The 25,968-nt window shown below is 41.3% G+C and overlaps 1 protein-coding gene across 3 annotated transcripts in view; it reads right to left on the bottom strand.

Moving 5' to 3' along the window:
* Nucleotides 1-25,968, bottom strand: part of FSIP1 (fibrous sheath interacting protein 1) — a 181,738-nt gene that overhangs the window by 2,134 nt on the left and 153,636 nt on the right. For all 3 annotated transcript variants that reach the window (XM_019644901.1, XM_019644902.1, XM_019644900.1), the window contains one exon: nucleotides 3,033-3,543. In XM_019644901.1, coding sequence (XP_019500446.1) covers nucleotides 3,033-3,543 — 511 coding nt within the window. The remainder of the gene's footprint in view (nucleotides 1-3,032; nucleotides 3,544-25,968) is intronic.

Below are 25,968 nucleotides of genomic sequence, written 5' to 3' on the forward strand. Positions count from 1 at the left end.
ACACACACACACACACACACACACACATTGATCCCACAGGAATGAGACCTCATAAGACAACAAATCATCATATCCAATTTAGTAAGTTTGATTGAGGTAAACAAAGAGAAGATGCAGACACTTTCTAATAAAAACCTTTTGTCCAAAAATAGAGAAAATACACTGCAATTTTAGAGTAGAACAACATTTTCATATTTTGTTCTTTCATTTATTTATTACATGATGATCTTTGGTGGGGGAAGTCATTCATGCCACACCCACCCATAATTGAACTGCACATTGTAAGTGAATTCTGCTGCTGGATAAAAACTATACAGCTTGTGAAATTTCATTAAAAAAAGAAAAAAGTTCCAAATCTTTATGTAGAATGTGAGGCTTGGGCCGGCCAAGTGGCTCAGTTGGTTAAAAGCTCGCTTGAGAGCACCAGCTTTGAGCAGCAGGGCTGCGGTTCGGATCCCACATTGAGGGCCAGTGACGCTTGCCCTCTACAGCTAAGATGACGAACAACTGCTCGACCTGGAGCTGGGCTGCCATGAGTCCCCGGCGGCAGCGTAGGCTGCAGCAGGCCTGCAGTGGGCTGCCGTGAGCTACGTGAGTGGCTGGCAGCCAGCGTGAGCTGCCGGGAGCCACTGTGAGCGGCCGACCAATGACCGGCTGACCGGCGACCGATCGCCTCACCCGGGATGAGCACAATGATCATACCAACATGGGCCAGTGAAGCGACATCCTTCGCAACTAGACTGAAGAACAAAAAACAGCAATTTGTCTACCTGTCTGTTCCCCTTCCCCAATTCCCCAATAAAATCTGTAAAAAAAAAAAAAAGGAATGTGAGGCTTACATAATTCTTTGTGATACCTCCTGCTTTCATTCACAATGTGAAGAATAAATGGGAACCATATTTTCAGTATATTATTCTAAAACTGAATAATTTAAATTCTTTCACTTATTAAACAGACACCTGGTTTAAGGCAGCACTGGACATCATAGACGATGCAACAATGAATCAGAACATAGGATCTCTGTCCTCAAAGCAGTTATACCATTTTAAGGAAGAAAAGATGTGTGTGTGCATAACAAGGTAAAGAAAGTGTAGGTAAAATGACCTGATAGGGGACAAATGCTGTGGGACATTCTGAGGAAAAAGAAAGTGCTTAAAAGAGGGGACCAGGGAAGGCTGTACTCAGAATGGATGAGGTTGGAATTCAACCACCATCAAAGGGGTACCTGAACATTCCCGAGAAGAAAAGGGCCTAGAAATGGCAGAGACATCGGAACGCACTGGCAATCCTGAGACCAGGTCAGCTGTAATCTGAAGAACATTTAGGGGACTAGAGATTGATCAGGAAGAGAGCTTCAGGTCACCTTTGGAGGCTTTGAACAGCAAGTGAAAGAATCCAGATTCCACTCAACAGGCAATGGAGGGCCAGTGAAGCTTTTTGAGCAGGGAAGCGTGGTTATCAAAACTGTACTTTGGGGGAATTCGTCTCATGGTGGTTGACAATGGCAGGAGGAAGGGGGAGACCAGAGGCAGGGAGGCCTAAACAGAGGGTCATCACCTTGGTCCAGCTGAGGCAGTAGGAAGAGCCAGGAAGGGATGGACATAGGAGACACTGCAGGAGTAGACAAGTGGTATTTGCAGATGGAAAGTGGGAAGCAGGGGAGAGGGAAGATGCAAAGATGACTCAGAGTTTGAGCCTGGGCAATTGAGGGAACAGAGGTCAAGAGGAAACTCTGAGTTGAGAGAGAAAGACGAGGCATTCAGTTTGAGGTCATATCCAGGAGGAGTTATCTAACAGGCAGGTAGAAATACAGGACTGAGGAGTTAGTTCAGAATTAATAGATAGATTTAATAAGTAATATATAGATACAGCTTTAACAGACAATATATTTTAGAGTAATCTACATTAGAGGAAAAGTAGGAGCTTTTTAAGTAGATTCATCAAATACAACACAGACTATGTTAGACTTCTAACATAGATAAATAATTGAATATTTATGTCAAAAACTGCCCATAGTATGTGTATCCTGTATCATTGTACCATTTTAAGATGCAACATTAGATCAAGACCAAATACCTGAGACTATACAAGTAGCTGAGATGGGAAGTGTGCATACAGAAAGTAATAAAACCACAACGATATATGGCATTTTATGAATTCATTCCTTACAACAAATTTTCATCACTGAAGCTGGGAAGTTAAAATACTAAACAAATTTATTCAAATTACTTGTATCCATTCAAACTAATTTCTCTTTTCCTCTGAAATTAATATTGGTTTCTGGATAACCATCAAGAATGTATTGACCTAAGTGTCCATCAGTTGATGAATGGATAAAATTGTGTGTGTGTGTACATATGTGTGTGTGTGTGTGTGTACATATGGATGTACACACACACATATACATATAATGGAATATTATTTAGCCATTAAAAAAGAATGGAATCTTGTTATTTGTGACAACATGGATGGACCTAGAGGGCATCATGCTAAGTGAAATAAATTGGATGGACAAAGACAAATACCATATGATTTCACTCATATGGAATCTAAAAAAACAAACAAATGAACAAATAAAACAAATTAAAAACAAACTCACAGATACAGAGAACACATTGGTGGCTACCAGAGGGGAAGGGGATTAGGGGTAGGTGAAAAGAGTAAAGGGGGACAATTGTATGGTGAAGGATGGTAACTAGACTTTTGGTGGTGATCACTTTGTAGTGTATGCAGATGTTGAATTATAATATTATATACCTGAAACATGAAATTATATACCAATTTTATCTCAATTTTTTAAAAGAATATATATGACTTACCATTAAGAATAATGTATTTCATAAGAGTACTAATCTCAACCTTGATCTCACAGAATACTGATAAATATATTCTTACGTTTGCATACTCTTAATCAACATCATCTGTGACTCACAAACATACTTCTATATCCTACTCAACTTTAAACTATAATACCTTTACATTGAGTGCTTAATAAGAATTATTCACCGAAACACACATTCTCCAAGGCTTACCTGTTTTTGGTTTCTCTGAAGGGCTGAGTCTCAGATGTTGGTCTTCGGATGAAAGACTCACATTGATGCCATACAGTGGATCATCCAAGAAAGAAGGCCTTTTCAGTCTTCCAATTCCAAGAGTCTTCGACATAAAATAGTCTTTTGTATCACTAATAACCTCATCGTCGGAAAACTGGAAGCATTCCATATTCTCAGCTTCGGTGACAAGAGCCTGTGACATGTAATGCCCAGTCAAGGCTTTGGTGAGGTAGTAGCCTGTAGATGGTTCACATTTTAAATTCTCAGGCATAGTTGCGTCTTCCATCTCATTGCTTCTGACCTTTGTTTCTGACCCAGTTAGTAACTCAGAGAGCATAGATCTGGACAGCTGGGGGAACTCAGGTGTTATATCCTCAATGTCTTTCTTCTCTCTTTCTGAAGAAAGCATAATCATGGATTTTTGTTGAAATGTGCATTCATCCAGAAGACACCTTAACTGTTCCTCAGAGAGAAGTGATGTTGAATCCAGCTGATGAAACAAACCAAAGGCTTTCATAGTCAGTTGACTGAGTAAACACATTTATTTTTCAGTAAGCTTCCAGTTAATACAATACAAATACAAGTGCCCGGAAACCCCTTACCCAAAGCACCCAAATAACAAAATAGTTCATTTTAAAGTATCCAAAATTGCAGGAGAAATGTACAGCATCCCTAGAGAATAAGTTTAGAATCAATCCCTCATATTAAAATCCAGGGAAAAGTCCCACAATGCTGATGGACGTGAATTACTGCACCAAATTAACCAACGCTCTCTCTACACATTGAAGTAACTTGAGCTGAAATGGAGATACTAGAAAAGCACCTTCGATTTTGTAAGTCTTAGAATATCAGGCAGGGAAGTAGGCAACCAGCTCTTTGATAAACAGCCAGGAATCCTGCCATAATCTCCAATAGGTGTTTCTCTGTTCCCACCACTCTTTAGTGTGAACCCCATTACCACCTAATTCCTTAACTGGGGGAAAAAAAAAAATCTCAGGCAAACAGGGCAGACTATACCTGCCCCTGGGGATTCACCACTTTTATGTCTGTCCACAACTTTCAGCAGACAATACCACTGAAGACAGAAAAGGAAGGGTGACAGGGTGGTGTATCCTGAGATGCTTAGTTGCTTCAAAACTACAGGTCTAGACAGAGGCCAGGGGCATTCCAATAGCAGTGCATTCTGGGAGGAGGATCTGATAAAACACATTTAATCTCTGCTTGTAAAGGTTATCAGAGCTGAGTGTTTCAACCAAGATCTTAAGGATTTAAAAACATTTTTTTTTCTTCCAGGGTTGTTCTCAGGAAATAAAATAAATCAAATGAAACTATAGAGAGCTATGTTCTACAAGAATTCAACTGAATAGTATACCACTTGAATTACAACAGTCTCAAAAAGGAATGGGATTAAAATACATGGAAACACACTGAAAAAAAAATTTTCCTTCTCTAAAGAATCGGCGCCCTCCTTGATTTATGTAGTGGATTATCTAGGATAACACAAATCCTGCTTTACAGTGGAATAAATTATCTGATAACAGGAAGTCCTCATAAAACGTAATCACTAGTTGCAATGGCCTTAATGTCTATTCAGTAGAGTAAAACAATGCTGTGGGCCTATTTTGTAGTACACAGTAAGAATTAATCAAATATTCTGCATATATCAAGTATTGGGGGAAAAGCTCTCACTAGAACTAGTATAGTTAACTCCCCCATTGTCGTGAAATGCTTCTAATGCAACTAACAAAAAATAGTATGTAAAACAAATTTTGCACCATGCTTTTAAAATATATCATGTGTTTTAAATTATATTTAACTTCTATAAATTAAAAATTCATTTTCATAGTGGCAAGTGCCCTTATGAGTTTGAGACTAACAAGAAATAGTCTGGGAATATACTCTTAATAATTATCTGGGATTCAAAATTAATGTAATTCATCCTATGGTTAATATATGTCAAAAAACAGGAGTTGAATTATGTTAGCAAATTCTACTTTTAATCACTAGGCATTTCAGGCATCTAAATATGAACTTTATCCATTATCAGAAGCATTTGCTTCACCCTACTATGTAAACCTAGTCAACTAAAAAAATGAAGGCAGTCCTTGTATGGTACTAGGTATGTAAAATACACTTTCAAAACTTGCTTATATAAAATTGCTTATAATGAGTAGACAATTCCTTAGGACTTAGAAGGGGTCCACTGAGTGTCATCCTCACCAAACATCTTCACTAAAGGCTTGTCACATGAAATTTTCTGATACTAGAAAAAAATTCACTCCATCCTGAAGTAGGAGGATAGCAGGAGGTCTCTGGGGGGAAAAAGGTGGGGTGGAAGATTGGCAGATTATCTGATATGTTTGACCACTTCCACAAATAATAATGAGAAGATAGATGCTTGATAGTTCTGGTGATGTATTTGGCTAGAAACATAGAGAATTAAGTAGAAACAAAGCTATTCTGAACTCTGTGAACAAAAAGCTATATGAAAAGAAAGGGAAGGTATTGTTTCAGATAGATAACAGAAAATTAAGCAAAAGAAAATAAGATTATTATTAACTCTAGGACAAACAAAAAGTTGTATAAGAAAGGATACCACAGGATACTACTTGCTTTTGCTGTAAATAATATTTACACAGTCATCAAAACATAAACAGTGATAACTGAGGTAACAAAAAATTGTGATTTAATTATTTTGGGGCAATGAGAGGTGAGAAAATGAATGTTTGGAGTAACAATGTTAAAACCTTAACTACCGTCACAGGAAGTCAATATATAATTAATAGAATAATATAATGCCATTGTATTATTGATATAAAACTTTATATCATTATAAATTGATCTAAAACTGATCAATTATGAAAGCAAGCTATTAAGAAACACTATAAAGGTAAACGGGGAAAACGTAAAGGGATTAAAAGTGGTTGACTGGAGAGCAAAACTAAGAGGTGGGGAAGGATGAGGCAAGGAGTTACCATTTTTTAAATGTTTTAACACAACTTTATTTTATTACTATAATAAAAATTAAAATTAACTTAAAATATAAAAATTGAGGTAATTTACATGTATTCAAATTTTTTATAAAAATTAATTTAAAAATAAAAATCTGAAATATTAAAATGAAATTCCCAACTGATTCTACCTTTGGGCATCAGAAACATCCAGGTTTCATGGAGCCTGAAATTTATATAATCTTGGAGCAGGGGGAGGGCACTTCTTTAAGAAAAAGAATATAAAATTACAAATAGAAAGTAAGTACAAAAGTGAGTTTCTTGGGCCTGCCGAGTGGCTCAGCTGGTTAAGAGCTCGCTTGGGAGCTCTGAGCAGCAGGGCTGCAGTTCAGATCCCACATTGAGGGCCAGTGACGCTCGCCCTCTACAGCTAAGATGATGAACAACAGCTCGACCTGAAGCTGGGCTGCCGTGAGTCACCAGCGACAGCGTAGTCTGCAGCAGGGCTGCAGTGGGCTGCCGTGAGCTACGTGAGTGGCCGGCAGCCAGCATTGAGAGGCTGGTAGCCGGTGTGAGCTACCGGGAGCCGCTGTGAGCGGCTGACCAACGACTGGCGACCAATTGCCTCACCTGGGAAGAACACAGTGATCATACCAACATGGGCCAGTGAAGCGACATCCTCCACAACTGGACTGAAGAACAAAACAGAAATTTGTCTACCTGTCTGTTCCCCTTCCCCAATTCCCCAACGCTGTTCCCTTCCCCCCAATTACCCAATAAAATCTTTAAAAAAAAAAAGTGAGTTTCTTTTTTCTTTGCTGCTTTTTTTTTAGAATGTGAAAAATCACAACAAATTACTGAAGCCTTGGAAAATCAAGTCCACCTCTTACATGACCTCATTAGGTCATTGATCAGAAATGCTTATACAGGACTGTTTCCTGATTGCACCCTTGCTTCCTCTCCCCACTCATACAAGTGAGGGGCCTTGATGATTAAGCTTCACTGGCTTCCTAGTAAATCTGCTTCTGGGTGCCCCAAGGTAAAGCATAACACATCTGAGCCTGTGTGTACACAGAAATAAGCTCAACTACAATAAGCCTGATTGATCCTCTGGCGGAAGCGGCATGATGGGAAAGGAAACACAGGAGACTAGAACTTGGGCTTCAGCCCAAGCTTTGCCACCTTGTGCATGTCTCCTAAAGGGCCCTTCTCCTTCAGCTGTGAAATGAAGACCTGGAGATGATCTCCAAATTAACTTTTAGCTAGCTCGAAAATGGCTTTATGAATACTCAAAAAATAAATATAATAAGCTGTTCCACTGCCATTACAGTGTCTGTTGCCTGGGTAGAATTTATGAAAATAAAACAATGACAAAAAGTGAACTTTTTTTCTTTAGTTTTTTTCAAAATACCAATCCAGAGCTCAAAAAGTAACTAAAAGTTCTCCAGTCTCAAAAGACGGTAAGTAAAAGTGAAGCAAATATATTAAGCCCTCAAATTAAATTAAATTAACTACAGTGTTTCTGGGTGGCTATACAGATCAGAACCTTGAACACGAGTCATCTTTCTCATCTTTTAATTTCCTGCAGAGCCTTGCCCACCATATAAACTCAGCAAGTCACTGTCATGGTAATCAAATGAATTAACATTGCTGAGTGTTTTTGAAATGGCTAAGTACTGCGTTAATATATTTACGAATGCTGATCTGGACTAAACCGGGGCTCTGTCACAAACACCCCTAACTACCCTTGAGAGCTAAGAGACCATGACACATACCCTTCACGCAAATTGCTTTGAAACTCCTGAGCTAGCGAGCTCCAGAACTAAAGGACTCACTGTGCAAGCTCAGTCAAGGAACCATCTGTTCAAGTATTCACCTCAAAGTATTCGTCGGTCACGCCAGTTCTAATTTTCCAGTATTTCATAAACAAGTTATTATTCATGCTATTCCTGCCCTTCATAAAATTCATCATAGTGCATCGCAGTCTTCATTTTTCTAGACCAGAGCCCAATCTATTTTCTCTCCTTATATGAAAGCCCCTCTCTTCCCATCTTCATTTTAGGACCTTCTTTCTTGTTTTAGCCAAAACACACACACATTCCACAGTCAAAGTGTAAATGTATTGGATTTTCTCATAAGGAAAATAATGTAGAACACTTGTGGTGTCAGTTCTCCTGAATTTTTCTGGTCTTGTTGGCACACCAGGTAGTGTTTTAAGAAGAGTAATAACTCGCATTTATTAAGCACCTCCTCTGGCCAGACACTGCTTTATGCATATTACATGCATGTATCAATTCCTTTAATGCTGACAGAAAACCTATGAGGTAGGTACTACTGTTATTCCGGTTTTACAGATGAAGAAACTGAGAAATTCAGTAACCTTTCCGTGGTCATACAGCTACTTAGTGGTGGACCTGGGATTTGAGCCTAGGTAGTCTGGGTCCAGAGAGTGTGGGCCTAACTACTAGGCTACATAGCCTCCCACTATAAATGAGTTAGCTCTCCCTCTACCATTCTCTAAATATCCTTTTCCCAACTGACATTCATTTTTCTGCCCACTCCCTCAGATATAAAAACTCTTCCCTTCGTGTAGATTATTTCACTTAACTTTGGATTTTATTGCCCAGATTAGCTTAATATCTCATGCAGACTTACATAGTGCCCTGTCATTCAGCTCATTTCAGGAAAGAAAAAAGAAAAAAAGACAACCCCAGCTCCATCCCCAGGGTGCCCACTGTTTACACTTCTCCACCCAGATAAATACCAGTTTGGTGTAGGAGCTAAATCTGATGGAGAGGGCAACTTGTAATTGCTGGACATGGATCACAGACTGTGAGTTACCTCACCCTCATCCCTGCCTCCCCTCCTATGCTATATATCCAGAGTTGTTCCAGCCATAAAAATCTCCAGGTATTCGGGCACTGGATCTGTTGACAAGGCAATCAAGATTATCTCTCTGGTACAGATAATCAGAAAGTCCAGGACTATAAACTCGCAGAGGCAATCTTGTCCTTTGATGTAAGCTTATGTCCAATGTGTTTTTTGCCCCCACAAATGCTGAGTTCCTAAAGACCCATCCTATAAAGCCAATATAATTATCACAAGTGAGAAAAGGGGAAAAAGCCAGAATGTCTTCAATGATTAACAAGAGTATGGGTGCAAATAGCTTTCAATGACATCAAGTTCTACTTTAAAACAAGCAACCAGATAACATTCCACCCTTAGTTTAATTACCAAGATACAAGTTTACAACTCTCTGTTGCAGCCACTGCAGGCTATGCCTAAGTAGTAGTTTGTTTTCATCAAGTTTTTTTTAGCCATAGGGAACAGAAACTTTTATCTCAAAAGGGGTGGGGGTGGGGGTGGGCAGGCAATGAACTCCTTTAGCTTTTTCTTGTCTGAGAATTCCTTATCTCAGGTAGTAGAGGTGAGTGTTGTAGGATCTAAGAAGTCATCTCAAGGATACCAACAAGCAGGAAATAAAGTATAGATAGGTGTTTGGGGTCTGGAGCTCAGAAGCCACCAGGAACCAAAGTCATATGATTCATCGTTCTCTTACTAAGTTGCTGTGGTCTCTTAACCCACTGTTTGATACATCCTCCTCTCTACAAACCAGATTTCTCTGCTTACTGATGGTTTTCGCTGTCTCACAACCTCTGCTTGTTTATGTAGCATGAATTGACTCTGGTCCTCATTCAACAAGATCTTAAGAGTCTGGCGCCCGCCAATGACAGATAATGGTCTTTTTGTCTATTAGCTCAAATTTTCAAGCAAAATAACCTGGCTGGTCACTGACCAGATGATGGACTGACAACGTCAGTTTCAAGTGTTCCCCACTAGTCCAATCATTTGTTGTGAGGGTTACATGGTATGAACATGGCCACCCAAGTCCAAGCTTTCGGTAGGGCTGTGGGTAAGGGGGATTTGCAAAAAAAAAAAAAAAAAAAAAAGGCATAAGCAGAGCAAGGACCCCAAAATAAATCTCCCATATTGTTAAGCTATAATTGCTATGAAGTAACTAACCATCGGAAGGAACCTAACACTTAATGAAGTTAAGCAATAAGGCGTTTCCAAGCTTTACCAATTTCATTCACTCTGAGTACTCATTGAATAGTTCATGGAGATATAAAAGCAGAATTACTTGTCAGAAAGGATTCACTTGTGGATAGAATGATAAGCTGGACTTCCAGTTGGAATACAGAGCAACACTATCAAGTCTATATGTTCTTAACAGACTCGTATAGACTCCACAGGATCATATCACTTATTGTGGCTCTTTAAAATTAAACACGCCTACAAATAATGGGGGTAAAATGATTGGTGTTCATTCTAAAGTCTGCATCAAGGGTTCTAGTGATTCATGAAGGAACGGCCTTATTCGTCCTTCCCCTCCCAGCTCCTTCTCTCCATACTGGGCTCATACACTGAGTCTACCCCAATCTTATAAAGGCAAGTCCAGCAGGTACAATGCTCTCAGGAGGCCACATCAGGGACCAAGGTTCCTAGGGGCCAGGCAAAATCTGGCATATTTTTACCCACAATAGTCAGAGGTTGTCCGGCCAGAGGACACTCTGCCTCTAGTCAAAAGGGAGGCAAAGGTCATTGCCAGAGAAACTATTTAAAACATTAGGAATGAGGTTTGAGGCAAGGCTATAAACAGGAAAGTGAGTCAGGCCCTAGGTCAGAAGCCAGGAGGACCTGTGGACAGAATAATATGAAGTGTGAACTAGGTCAAGGCAAGTGACTCTGAAGTGTGTGTGTGAATGTCATGGCGGTGCTGGAAACCCACTTTTATGTGGGGCCTGGCATGTCAAAGTAACCGTGTGGAACAGGACACCACCCTTGCCCAGCTCACCGATCTTCCCCGAACAGTTGGGTGAGGCGGGGCTTGGGAAGGTTTGTCTGATGGGTCTGTCTGGTGAAAGGCTACTGTGCCCTGAGCATTCTGTGATGGTTCTTCTCAGCTCCAGTGCCAGAGCTGGTCTCCATGGCATCAGGAAGCCAGACTTTCTGCTCCTATCTAAGAGGACAAGAAATGTGGGATGCCAGCAGGATCCCAGGGTACAACAGGAAGGGTGGGCATGGATGGGAGGAACTAGAAGGAGGATATGGATTCTCAATCGCTCAAACTTGAAAAGGGGCCAGGAACTCAGCTTTAGTTGGTGACAGAGTCAGAAGGGTGCAGATGTGCTGGGGGTAGAGCTAGACCGACTTCACTACTTTGATTTCTAACAGGATGACCGGTGAAAAGGGGCTCTAATTTTTCCAGTTGGTGAGAAAGCTAGCATTTGAGGATTGCCAGCAATTACTGTTTTCTAGCAGTAGAGATGGCAAGTCCACTTCGATCAGATACCCCTTGTTTTGAGCAAGTTGCTGGAATGGCCCTTTGGTCACATTATCTATCACTTTCTTTCCAGAAACAAGGCTAGGGTCCCAGTTCTATACGAGAAAGGACCCTGGCACTCCTGCCCCACATACTCCCAGCAAAACAAAGCTTGGCCAAGAGGTTGTTGGAAATGAGGTGAGCAAGTCTGGATACAGAGAATGTTTTCTGGTCACAGGGGGCTGGACCACCCACCCACCCCCCATTATCCAGGGAAATAGATCCAGTATGTCACTTTTAGAGCAACAAACCCCCACTGCCATGCAGATTGCTGGTTTATTGGATAGTAAAAGTAATGAAAATCATTTGCATAGTCTTCCCTATTCTCAGTTTGAAAAGTCTATTTTTACTATGTAGAGATAAGTTGGATCAATGGAGGCCATGATGGGGTCAGAAGTCAAGAAGGCCATTAGCTATTTAAATGTCTTACCCTGGGCCAAAGTCCAGATCAAGCCCCACCCTTTGGTAGGAGGTCAGCTGGGAGATGAGTCAAGTTAGAAAAATTTGGTATAATCAAAACCTAAAGAACATCTGTATGCCCAACAGGGCTCTCTCTCTAGAACTTTAAATACTCCTCTTGACATCATCTAAACTTCCCAACTGAAGAGGTGACTTCAGAACTCTGTCTCCGGGGTCTTCAACATGCATTCTCTGGGGTGGCCTGGAGGTGGTTGTGCTGTTGTCCCTACAGGATCGCCCCCATCAGGGTCTCGTTTAAGGCCAGGTCAGAGGACTACACCCAGCAGGTGTTAAGGAAGATGAATGATTACCACTCACACCCAGTCCAGGACAGCACAGAGGAGGTCTCTACTACTATGGAAATAAGGTGGAGATATGACAAGCCGAGAGGGTATTAATAGTACCTGGCCTCACAGGCCGGTCAGTGGATTGGACAAGGCTTCCAGATCCGACCATGAGACACAGGCCTTTGATACATGATCAATGTCGCATTCATCAGCTGCTCTGCGGACAGCTCCTCTGCCTCTAGCTGTGAGAAGCATCTCATTATTGGAGCATCATCTGGAAGTCCCCAAATTAGAGAGAACACTCAGCTGAACCCCACCCACACAAGAGAGACCCCTCAGATTGATGCTCAACCCTGGGAACTGGAAAGGGAAACTGAATAGTTTCCTTGATGGACAAGAAGTTTCCTAGCAGTGCAAACAATTCCAGGGGTCAAGCTGCACTGATATGACCAGGTTCCGTTTCTCCATCACCCAGATCTTGCCAGCACTTGCCTGCTGCCAGGCTGAGCAGATCTGACATGGCTTGTGCTGCCCCGACAGCTGTGGATCCAAGTATCACTACCAATGTCACTGCATGGCCAGCCCCTCATGTCGCCCACGGGCACATCACACCCCTCTTGCCTCCCATCCAGAACTTCCCTATTGCTGCTGAGGTGTGAGTTGCTAATGAGTATGAGAAGGTCAGCTGGCCACGTGTGGACTTGTGCAAACTAGACGTGCACATCTGCCCTTGGGGCAGACACTGACCAAGACGGGGGAGAGGAGCCAGTGAATAAAATCCCTCCCCTGGAAAGACCCTCCTGAAATACAGTCACCTGTATGGATTCTCTTTGAAGATGTCCCATAAGATTAATCAGCTAGACTTGCTAGCAAGCTGTGGTCAGATGAATAATACATCGCTCATGTTTATTCTCCCTCCTCCGTTGTGTCCCTCCCTTTTCCCCCCACTTCTGCTTCTCTGGTGTTGCTTTCGACAATTAAGTGGTAGCACATAAGCTTTTACCTCAGACTCTGCTGTTCCAGACTAAGGTAGTCACAATGAACCACAGCTTCCAAGGCCTGGCAGCGCGGGGCCAGCAGCCCCACCCCAGGCTCTGCAGAGCGGTCAGAAGCCGGCGGGAGGGCACTGGCGGGATGCAGGGGGCACAGGGACTGCAGAGCTGTGGCCAGCACCGCCAAGGCCATAGAAGGGAAAGGGAGGCTTCGGGGTCCTTGGGGCTCAGGCTTAATAGCTGGTTCCTGCTGGCACTGCTGGACAGGAGCAGCAGAGCACTGCCCAAGGGGCAGGGTCAAAACAGAAAATCCTCTGGAGTCCTGGAAGGACATCTGCCCAGGGCAGCCCAAGGCAGCCTAGCTGCAGGGAGAATATGAATGGAGCCTAGGGGCGGAAGCCAAGGTCAGCTGCAGGGTGAGTGTCAAGATAAGCAAAAAGAAAAGAACAAACACAAGGTGTAAAAGACGCCATGGTATGGTGTTCAGGAGGAAGGCCCATCCACGGCAAAGACAGGGAGACCTGCCTTCATTCTGGGTGAGCAGAGCACAAGGCCTGAGGCCTAAAGGGAGTTCAGCAGGAGCAGAGCCTCCCGCCACCCGAGGAATCAGAATGGGGGGCTTGGTGAGCCATGTAAATACGTGACATCCCTCCACATCTTAGATGTGTCTCCAGCACCCTTTCTCCATGTTGCATTTCATATTCCATGGCCATTTGTATTCCATTTGGGAACATTCCCCAAGTTAAGTGTTCCTCAGGCTGCCTGCTATCCTTTTGAAAAAACAAACTCTCGGATGAGGGGAAATACCCTTAACAACAGCACAGAGTAGTATAGGGAGGCAGACGATTCTCAGTTGAAATCCCAGCTTGCTCGCTCCCCAGCTGCTTTGTTTGGGCAAATTACTTGACCTCTCAAAGTTTCAAATTTTTAAACTGTAACATAGAAACACTAACAGCTAGCTGACTCCTAACAACTAGTTGTGAGGAAAACTAACACCTAACAATTGGCAATGAACATGAGATCCATGTGTGAAGCTGCTAGCGTGCAGGGTAGGGAGGGTCTCCATCAGTACCAGACATCAGTGGTAACACTAAGCTTCAATCTGAGAGGCTGATGGCAGGAGTGGCTACCGGATCCCTCTTAGAAGTTACAGACGGAAGTCTTCACATTTCAAGTTCAATTAGACCCTACCCTTGAGGGTCCCTCTGAGGTACCAAGAATAGAACTTTACCAGTCATCTCACAACTAACAATTTGCAATGAGTAAACTGTCATGTGTTCTCTAGTGTGAGGGCTACAGAGGCCTTCAGATGCTGGGAGAGGCACAAAGAGGGAAAGGTGGACTGTGAGTCTCTGTCCTCCCTGCAGGAAGGTACACACTTCAAGGCAGATGCTAGTAAGACTTCAGTACCAGAAAGAGGCTGGTTTCAAGATACTTTTATTGGGCCGGCCGAGTGGTGCGATGGTTAAGAACTGGCTTGGGACGCCAGAGGGCCCCGGTTCGGATCCCACATATGAGGGCCAGTGACACTGCCCTCCACAGCTAAGATGCTGAACAACAGCTCAACCTGGAGCTGGGCTGCCATGAGTTGCCGGCGACAGCTAGGCTGCAGCCCCTGCTGCAGTGGGTTGCCATGGGCTACTGTGTGTAGCCAGCAGCCAGTGTGAGCGGCCAGCAGCCGCAGCGAGCGGCCGTCCAGAAGCTGGCAACTGATCTGCCTTGCCCAGGAAGAGTGTAACGATGATGCCAACTTGGGCCAGTGAAGCAACGTCCTCCACAACTAGACTGAAGAACAAAACGACAGCAACTTGTCTGTTCCCCTTCCCCCAATTCCCCAGTGCTGTTCCCATCCCCCCAATTCCCCGATAAAAATCTTTAAAAAAAAAAAAAGATACTTTTATCTTTGCTCAAAATAATCAATGTCAAGGCTCCAGATGAAACTTGTGAAGCACAGGGATGTAGGTGAAATGGGATTATCCCTGACTTCATGCGCATATGTGCGCGCGCGCGCGCACACACACACACACACACACACACACACACACACACACTTTTCCCTTTCACCAATGCCCAATCCCCTCTCCTTTCTCTGCTTCCTTCCCTAAGGCATCTGAAGACCTCATGCTGCCTCTTCAGCCCTCTCCACCTGAGCACGCCCCCCTCCAAAAGGATGCTCAATTCCAAACTTTTAAAAATGTCCTATTGCCCTCACATCACAATTTACCTATTCTGAGATGTGTTTCCTCATTCCTGTCCCTAAGATTAAGCAATCTAGGTCAATGTATAACCCTCCCAAGCAACAAGCTCACATTTTAAAGGAGCCTCTTCAAATCAGAATGACTTCATCCAAACAGGTGATTGTAAAAACAATAGCTGGATGGTAGAAAGATATTTAGGAGCTATCATTTTAGCACCCTCAGTTCAAGCTACATAACCAGGCATAGTCTAGTTCTACAAATGATGAGCCCCATCATATCTCATCAAATCTGATGTTCCTCTCGGGTGCAAATCTAGCACCAGAGAGTGAACTCCACGTTTAACTTGTTGATCGAGGAGAGCTTTTTCTGGTCACAAACGGACGACCTGTAGCTTTCCCAGGGTTGAGCAAGTGTTCCTGAAGCTTCACCCTGTCTAGACAAGTATCTGAAACATCTAATTACCCCTGTGCATTCTGCACAGCACACAAAGCCCAACGTCATTACATAAACATGGAGCTCCCTATGAATATTGCTGCTCAGTGAACTGTCCTTTTACATTTGCCAATCTGAAAGTGAAATCATGCTACCATTGAAAATAAGGATAATATACTGTGAATAACAGCTTCCAAGTTTTACTATGAGCCAAATTGTGGGAGTTAAATTCTTTGGAAATCAAACAAAAAAAGCGCCATTAGTAAATTAGATCCAAATGCAGAAGGCTCTAAGTAACTTGATGCATTCTCTCTCTTAAATAATGCTGAAATTGAAATTTAAAAAAATTCCCTTCTACGTAAAGCAAGAGGCTATACGAGAGGGATAACTTTTTCCACCTCCCTCCCTGGTCATCACGTCCCCTGTTAGGCAAGTGTCCTGACCAGCCCTCATCATCATTCAGTTGCACTGAGGTTGGGGCATGGCATAGACAGGATTTATAGTCCTCAGCTATCCACCATGTACCAGAAATGCTGACATATATTATTCTCTTTCATTCTCTCAACCACCCAATGAGGGGAAGTGGGAAATCACTCTCCACGTTGAACAGATAAAGAAACTAAGGCTCAGAGAAATTGGTCCAAGACCCAAAATTAATCAAAACAAACAAAAAAAATGAAGCAAAAAGCCAAATACAAAATCAGGGCTTTTCGTACTCCTAACTGCCTTCACACAGATGCTTAGAAGAGTTGATTAAGCTCCATTTTCCAGGGAGAGCACACTGGCAGAAGCATGCTATCATCATATGGCCCCTCCACACTCTATTTTACATAGGAAAATGTTATACAGTCAGACAGCCCCTTTCACATCATAAACCCAAAGCAGGAATGTGAATGAGAGGCCCTTTCCAGTGGATGACAGCTGCCCTCTGCATCCCCCAAACCTGGAGTTCCAGGTTACATCAGCACAGCACCCTCTGTGTCTGCCTTCTCTGTTAGATGTTAAGTTTCTCAAGGCTGGGACCAGGTTCTCCTCATTTCTGTGTCCCCAGGCCTTTTGCACAAGATGGACACAAGGCAAAGATTTTTGGCTACACGACACCTTCTTTGGGTACTCATCCACCCTCTGCAGTGGCACCACACTCCTAGGAACTAAACTCAGTAGACTTACTTAGTCTGTCCCCTTACTCGCCAGTGTTCCCAGGATATGACCCAGCCCCTCTTTTCTCCCCGGCATCCTGCTCTCCCCACGTGGCTTTGGAAGGTGATGGTTTAATCGACGAATGAACCTCTGCTTATGATTTGGGCAGACCAGACAACAGGGCTTTGACTCCTGAAGGGTTCCCTAACATTTCAGATTCCAGCAAGGGCAGGCAGATGGACAAATTGGTTGACGAGAAGGGAGACTTCTGGTACTCTCCATATCACCTTCCACAGGCACCAACTCACCTGTGGGCAAAGATGGTGCAAACAAGGATTGTCCCCCATCCAACCAGCTTCATGCCCACTGATCAAGGAAAAATGCTTCAGATTCACAAAAATCCCCAAGTGCAATAAAAAGGCTACATTCTGGGCCTGTCGCTGTAATATTTACAAGTCTGACATAGAGGTTTAATTTGGTCTGTCATGAAAACAGCTGAATAATAATCATAGTCTCTGATTGTGGTTGGGTTTAATTATGGAAATCTACTCATGCACTTACATAGAAAGCCTCACAACCATGGCAGAAGACCATTTCTTTTCATAAGTATTTATAGGGAAAGGGCCTTCTCAAAGGTTCTTTATTAGTAAATAAATACTTCAAATAAACAAGCCAAAATTGGGTCCCCCTCTTTCATGGGGCATATTTTCTAATCATGTCATGCTAACGGTTCTCTCTTTTGATTTCCAGTGATGGGCTTAGATGAGCTCCAACCTCTGCACCAGGGGGTGGAGGGGGGAGGCGTCACTTATTTAGAATGGTATATGGATGATATCAGGACTGACAAGTACAATCAATGTTCAGTGTGGAGGTGTTGGAACATCACCTAATTAAACGTGTTAAAATATCTTGGCTGAAGAAATAGAAAAAAGGCAATAAAATCTTTGTACTTGCTGATTTTATAACACAGAAAATACTATCTCTGGAACTCAGACAAAATAATGAACAGCCTTTATTTCCTTTTAATCGAATTTCAAATTAATACTTTAACTTCAAGTATGCAGGATAAAAACACAGCTTCCTCTATATCAGTTAATAACAATTAATGTAAGGATAACATGCATAAAAATGGGAACATAGAAAAGTGAATTCAGTCAAGTGCTTCCATTTGCTGGATGTAAATTTCCTTCTACAAGTTACCATTTTTTAACGTCCAAAATCGTCCCCACTTAGACTACGCTTGTAAAATGCCAAAACAACTGATTAACTTTCTCTCACACCATATATATTATATATCTGGAAATCTTTTTGGTTCTACCTCAAAATATATCCCAAATCTAACTCACTTTCACTTCCTCTATGCTCCCACCCTCTTCCATCTTCATTTCTCACCAGATTGCTGCTTGGCTTCCAAACTGTCCTTTCTGCTTCTCTTTGCTGCCCTACTGAGTATTCACAACCCAGAGTGATTCTGTTAAAAATGTAGGCTAAATCATTGGCTGGTTTTCTGCTTAGAATCCTCCAGTGGTCCTTAGTTCCCTCGGAGTAAAGGTCAAATTCCTTAAGAATTTGGTTTCTCTATCACATTTCCGTCCTCATCTCCTCCTCCCTCCTCGTTGGCTTCCTCCAGCCACTCTTGCTGCCTTGCTGTTTGTTCACTGCCTTGAACATGACGGACATGCTCCTATCTCAGGGTTTCTGCCCTTGCTGTCTGTCCATCTTCTGGCAATGCTTCTCACCCAAATAGCTTCATGACTTGTTTCTCCATGTCTTTCAAGTTCTTGTTCAAACGTCATCTCACTGAGCCCTTCCTTGACCACCCTACGTAGAAGTACAACAGCTATATGTCCTGTGACCCTTCCCTGCTTTATTTCTCTCCATACACAGCACTTACCCCTTTGTACGTATGAAGTCTGACAATTAAGTTCACGAATTTTGTTGCTAACCTTTTTTGATATCAGAGGGATTATTCATCACAAATTTGTACCAACTGGACAAACAGTTAACCAAGTTTACCATTTGGAAGTGCCGAAAGGCTGCGTGAAAAAGTTAGACAACCTGAACTTTTCGCCAAAATGACCAAACTTTAACATAAGTGACCTGGCTGTGAATTCAAATGACACTCTAATTTGACAGCACCCATTTGGCCTTTGACCGTTCTAAACCTGATTTATAAAAGGTGAGATATTCTTTTAGAGCAGTCATAGTAAGTCCCTAGTTTTTAATCCATGCTTAAAGAAAACTTTAGGAATTTGAGCTCATATTCTCTTTCTTTAAGCTATCCAGCACTATTAGAAGCAGCTACCATACTACCCCAGTCCTTCAAATCCTCATCCTATTACATTATATTTTTTAAATTAGAATTGGGTGGGGTTTTTTGCTTTTGTGATTTTTTTTTAATTAAAGTTTATTGGGGTGACAATGGTTAGCAAAGTTATATAGGTTTCAGATGTACAATTCTGTAATACATCATCTATATATCACATTGTGTGTTCACCACCGAGAGTCAGTTCTCCTTCCATCACCATATATTTGATCGCTTTTACCCTCATCTACATTATTTTATGGAAGGTCCCACTTGGTTCCAAAAGCCTTTTTCTTTCAACGAGCACTTCATTCTAGAAGTTCACAGATGATTTATTTGCCGATTTGCCACTGAATGTATGGTATGGCAGAGACCTTCAGTTCCAACTAAGCCATTCAATCTCAGTCTCTGCACCCCGCCTGCCCCCCATGCACCCCATTTCTCTGTGGTTCCATTTCCTGCTACCATTCCTGGTGTAAAATTTCATGCCAATCAGAGTTCTTAGTTGTAAATAACAGAAATAACAAGACCAAGACTGGCTGCTTTTTAAAGAGAAATGGAATTAACGGAAACAATGTTGTATATTCTCACATGATCACTAAGAAGGCCAGAGAAGAGTGTTGGAAAACAATCAGGAACAATAGGAGGCTACCAACCACAACCAAACTCACGACACTAGGTTCAAGGCTGCTGCTTCCACTGGACCACTCAGCCAGCTAGCTGAGCTCATTGACCAACATCACACCACCCAGAGACAGGATGCCATTGCTAGCACTGCTGCCACTGCTGCCTTTACTGGTACCTTCTCTACATTATGGGGAAGCATCATTTCAACAAAAGAAGACAGATTTTTATGTGAGCCGGAGTTGGAAATTTCCCATGCTAAGGGGAAAAGAGTGTTGCAAAAGTTTCATTTATTTGTGGGTGTTTGGCATCTATGAAGACGAGGAATGTCAAAGAAGAAAACAAATATCTACTAAAAAGTAAAAGTTCACTTGAGTTTAACCATGCAAATTAGAGAATCTGGAAATAATACTCTTGATCCCTCATCCTCTTTTCAGTTCTCACTAAGGCTGATTCATAAAAAGCATTTAAAATATCTGCTAGTATTTTCTCAAGAATGTTTTAAAATTCCATGAGGACCCACAGGAGAACATTTGCTACCAATTTTAATGGATATGAATGTCAAAGAAAAGAAAAATTCTTATAATAATTTTATATCATACTTCCCTTGAAATATGTTTGGAGCACATTGTAGCAGAATATGTTAAGCATTCTGCCCTCCAAGAAGTGATTTTAGATATTTTGCCATTGGTGAGAAACAGGATGTTTTTTTCTCCATATTAAGAAAACAAAGGATACAGAAGGACAGAAATACCCAGTGATCTCTCTGTGTGAGCAGGGATGTAATTCCTCCCTCTTCCTATAAATCACCTGAGCACTATATAAATACCTAAATTTATCCGATTGTTAACATTTGAGTAGTTACATCCACTTCACTATGTGTGTTTTGATTATAGACATCTACAAGACAAAACACTTAATAAAAATGTGTTTAGATTGACTGAGGAGAAGAGAAAGAGACAAAAGAGGGGAAAGGAGATGGTAAGAAGGAGACAAAGATCAAAGTGAAGTGACTATACTATTTTAGTATTTCCTCTGTGGATGTATGTGTGTGTGTGGAGTGTGGGGGTTGACTAGCACACTTGTTCCATTTCAATAGAAGCTTTAAACTTCATAGATCTGTTATTTTTTTTAAACCTGCCACCTACCAATCTAGAGTAGTCTGCCTCTTTAACTCTAAGTATAAAAAGTAATGCCAGTTATTGACAAGAGCCAAGACATGGATGCGAAGATTTTGGTCAAAGGGTACAAGCTTCAAGTTATAAGATAACTAAGTTCTAGAGATCTAATTTACAGCACGGTGACTACAGTTAAACAATACTATATTGTACATTTGAAAGCTGCTAAGAGAGAAGATCTTAAACGTTCTCATCACAAAGGTAATTATGTGAAGTGATGGCAATGTTAAATAACTTTATTGTGGTAGTCATTTTGCAATATATTCAATATGAAATCATCACATTGTACACCTTAAACTTATACAATGTTTTATGTCAATTTTATCTCAATAAAGCTGGTGGGAAAATAGCTAATGCCAGGTGAAGACCCAATGCTATATGTTGAGAAAAATATAAAGGTGTACCTTTAGATTTTAAATATAATCAATGAAGTCAGAGGGATTTTGTGGAATCACAAGTAATACTGCAGAGTAAAAGAAAAAAAAAAGAAAAACCTTCAAAATATAAGGTTAAAAATTGACCAAATCCTCTTGGTTCCCAACGAACAACTAAGACCAAAGTTCACTTTCTTTTTTTCTGAAACTATAGTGGTCACTGCCAAAGGTAGAAAGCCTGTGGGGCGCCCAGAGGAATTTAAGAGGAATGACTGAGCACTGGAGGTGATGAAGCAGAGAAAGTATTTTTCTTATTTCTCTGACAACAATTTTTTTAAATGTTTTTAACATAGTTCTCTTAGGTCTGACTTAAAAACCCTTGCCAGCGAGTGAAAAGAAAGCTAGGGAAAGCACAAGCTTGGTCTGTAATTAAACAAACAATTTCAGTTAAAGGCAATAAAAGCAGTAACAATAAAGTTGAATTAGAAGTTGATATACAAAACTCCACAATTATGTTTTTGAAAAGGTTGTAGTCAGGAACTGAGTAAACTATATTTTGTATCAGAACTTTGCAACAAAAGTGAATATGCTAGGATTTCTCCTGAGTCCTGTAATTTTCAGATGTTTTTTTTTCTTCCAAGTAATCATTTGGGCTCTACCCTAAAGTATACAGAGATATATAGAGAGCACGTTTCCTGTTGAAAATCACAATGCAAATGAGAACATGTTGTCAAGGATTGTACATTCAATAGCACACTCTGGATACCCAGCAGAACATTATTAGGCACTATGTTTTCATATAGATTTTTACTAATCCATGAAGAGAAAAAAAAAAAATGAAAGTCTACACATAAGTAAAAAGCGACTTAATTTAGTTGTAAAACAGTCATTCCAAATTCCTTTCAAAATTTGAACAAGGAATAGTATTCCCACTGGACTGTGAGTACCATGTGGGCAAGGGCCAAGTTTGTCTTTTCATAAACCCAGCACCTAGTAAGGTGTCCTATACAGAGATGTTTAGTAAATATATGCTAATTGAATAACTGAATATTCAACATGTAAAGCAATAATTCAATGAATATCTAAGTGTTGACTTTATATATACATAAATATACTTAGTATACTAAAATAGACTTAGACCCCAAATATTGTCAATTAGGAAATAAGCAGAGGTTTTCCGTCTCTGAGAAAAATAAAAGAATGAGAGACAAAGTAAAAAAGATGGAGAAAAAGAAAAAAGTATATTAAAACCAACAAGAGTCACCTACATAGCAATACCAAAATGAACAGCAGACTTCTCATCAGCCCAACAGAGGCAGGAAGACAAGGCAATTTTATATTGAAAGAACTAAGAGAAAATAACTTGTCTTTGGAAAATCCTATTGGCAGTTTACCCATTGATTATGGCACTTTGAGAACTCTAATTCTTAAACTAACAGAGGCTCTTTTTCAAATGGGACAGCTACAGGAGCCTTCAAGGAGATAATATTGCTCAGGGCATGGTAACTGGTCCCCTCCTCTGCCCGATGATGCCTAATAACATACAATGAGGTCTCATCTGCTTGTGCAATTACTTTTGGGAGGAAGTAATATCATAGAATCAGAGGAAACACATGAACCAGCTAATTCAACCTCATTAATTCACACATGAGGAATTTCTCAGGGGATTGAGTGCCTTGCCCCTCCCTGGCAGCAGAGCGAAAACTTGAACCTCTGTTCTGAAGAGTCCTGAAGTCTTACACAAAGATATCTGTTAGCATGCACACTGACCGTAGTTTTAATCATTCATTAGGAATTCAAGACTTTTCAAGCCACTTCTTGGTTTGAACTGCCTCTAGCTCCGTTTTAATAACAATGCTACACAGTCGCTCTACACAAAACTCAGGGGTTGACTGAGTTCTGTGGTATCCAGATGTATACAAGTATAAGATAGGTGGAAATAGCTTTATAGCAAATACTTAGATTTCCAGTCTCTCATTTCCCACTCAAGACTTAGGCCTTTTTCTCATCTCTGGCATACCTCTTATCCTACAATTAGGTAAAATGTAATACACAAACTTATGAAACTGTCTAAATGATGATACTAGGTCCCCCTAAACTCAGCTGGCAGTAGCCAGAACCAAATGCTTGGAAGAAGAACAGGTGCTCAATTCCCCACAATGGATGCTCAGGGGAGTCTAAAACAGTATGCAAACGAAAGCTACATAAGAGAAATGAAGAAGTTGGGGGAGGCTATATATAAAACACTATCCTCCAAAATTTCTCTTCTCTCCTGGCATCATAGAGAACTATTTGAATGTCATCCGTCAGGGTCCTGCAAAGGACACTAAATTGTACATCACTTTATTCAAGTTTCTTAACCCCCAAACACTCATGGACAAAAAAATGATTCATTACTACATATAAAGATCTATTAGACACCTGGAAATCTTTGGAGACAAAGATGCCTCAAATAGCCATAGAAGGGTATGTGTAGGGAAGGTAACGCAAATTACATACACAAATTTTTTTCTATTTCTATTTCAAACTGGAAACAAAAACCAAAAATTTAATTCCTATTCTCCAGAGAGAAGAAAGCAGGAGTTTCTCTCCACAGGACACGTTCTCAGTCGAAGCCGTGGTATCAGCATGTTACCCACCACCACAGCACCAGCATAGCATATTTCAGGCCCTTGTTTTAGAATCACCATGTGTGGCTGGCAACTGTCAATTGCACCAAAAGGTAAAAAGCACACGACTTCCCTGGATTCCTGTCATTTGCCTCTCATCACATCATATATAGTAACCAGTTGTATAAGCAGGCCAAAAAAAAAAAATCCTCAAAACTGTTTACTGACTATAATTAACAGGGTTTATGGTATTTGAAATCAAATAAGTACTATGACTAATGCCATAAAATACGATGCGTAAAAATGACATAAAACCGACGTGGTGTTCTATTTGACTTTCCAGTGAAAGACGTTTTCCTGGTTTACCTGATGAAATGTTGTTTCAGAGGTACAGTGGGAGAACTATGAGTCATGGCTTCCAGTCTCTGTTTGCCACTTTATCGTTGACATGATTTAGGGCCAAAATCTGCTCTCTTTCCTGTATTATCACACAATTACACAGGATTAAAACTCAAGCCCCACCACCCATGTTCTAGGGCATTTGCAGCAACCAGCAAATGGGAAATAGAAAAAAATCCAGAACTCTGAATAGATCACCCAGCTGCTAGCATGAATTTATAAAAGCCTGTGAGCCTTAATAATATTCACAAAATTACTGAGCAGTTCTTGATCATGAGGTCCTATAAAAATGCAAATTGCAGTCACCAGAAAAGAAGTGGGTTGGGACCCTTGAAATCAACCTTCATTTTTTTTTTTACCTCACGTTTGATATTTTGCTATCAAACCTCCAATTTTAGTGTTATACTTGTCAGAGTTACTGAAACTGAAATGAGTCATGGTTACTATCTATGATTCCATTATTATCATATCATCATTATATAACATTGCAAGTGCTCATGGTGCAGAATGCCGTAGGACCAAAAACCTTAGCTGCTGATCCCTTCATTATAATGAAGAAAGCACTAAGCGTTCTTGCTAATTTTAATAAGACATAAAAGTCTTAAAGCAAACTCCCCTACCCCTACCCCTATTTTTTATTTATTTTATTATTTTTAACCTGCTTATGGTCCAAGAAACCATTTCCTAGCCTGGAGTGATAGGCATTTACTAATGACCGTTCCAGCAGGGCTCAACATATGACTGGCTTTCTCCAGCTCCCTCGCAGACGCACAGACTCGGGGGTGGCTCTTAACAACCCATTTCTACCTGAGGGTCTTTGTATTTAACTGAATTCTTTAGTGACAGTGATCTATGGAATAAAGAATGCTGCTTAGGGTAGGAATGCACACACATGTTTTCAGCTATTTTATATTCAGGCCTGCTGTGACTCAGCTTGCAAGTTCAAAGTTATAAAGTCATTTTTCATGTCTTGGGGGAAAACGTCTCAGTGAAAATAAGGAAACAAGAAAATCCCAAACCTTTTATTTTATAAAGGAGATGGGGGATAAACTTTCAAAATGATTTAGATTTTTCTAAGTAGCAGTAAGGATCACAAAATGATATCTTTTAAGATCCATTAACTAAATCTAAAATAAAAAATAATATATGTTTATTCCTCTGGTAAAGTGCATACATTATCTGTTTATCGTCATTGTACTTCTTGACCTTCACTGAGCATATTTATAAAATAACTTTGGGGGCTGGCCGAGTGGCTCAGTTGGTTAAGACCTCGTTCAAGAGTGCAAGCTCTGGGCCGGCCGAGTGGCGCAATGGTTAAGAACTGGCTTGGGACGCCAGAGGGCCCCGGTTCGGATCCCACATATGAGGGCCAGGATCCCACATATGAGGGCCAGTCACATTGCCCTCTACAGCTAAGATGCTGAACAACAGCTCAACCTGGAGCTGGGTTGCCTTGAGTCACCAGCAACGGCGTAGGCTGCAGCCCCTGTGAAAATGGGTTGCCATGGGCTACCGTGTGTGGCCAGCAGCCAGCGTGAGCGGCCAGCAGCCGCAGTGAGCGGCCAGCAGCCGCAGTGAGCGGCC

Source organism: Hipposideros armiger, unplaced genomic scaffold (assembly GCF_001890085.2).
Source record: "Hipposideros armiger isolate ML-2016 unplaced genomic scaffold, ASM189008v1 scaffold_92, whole genome shotgun sequence".
Classification (NCBI taxonomy): domain Eukaryota; kingdom Metazoa; phylum Chordata; class Mammalia; order Chiroptera; family Hipposideridae; genus Hipposideros; species Hipposideros armiger.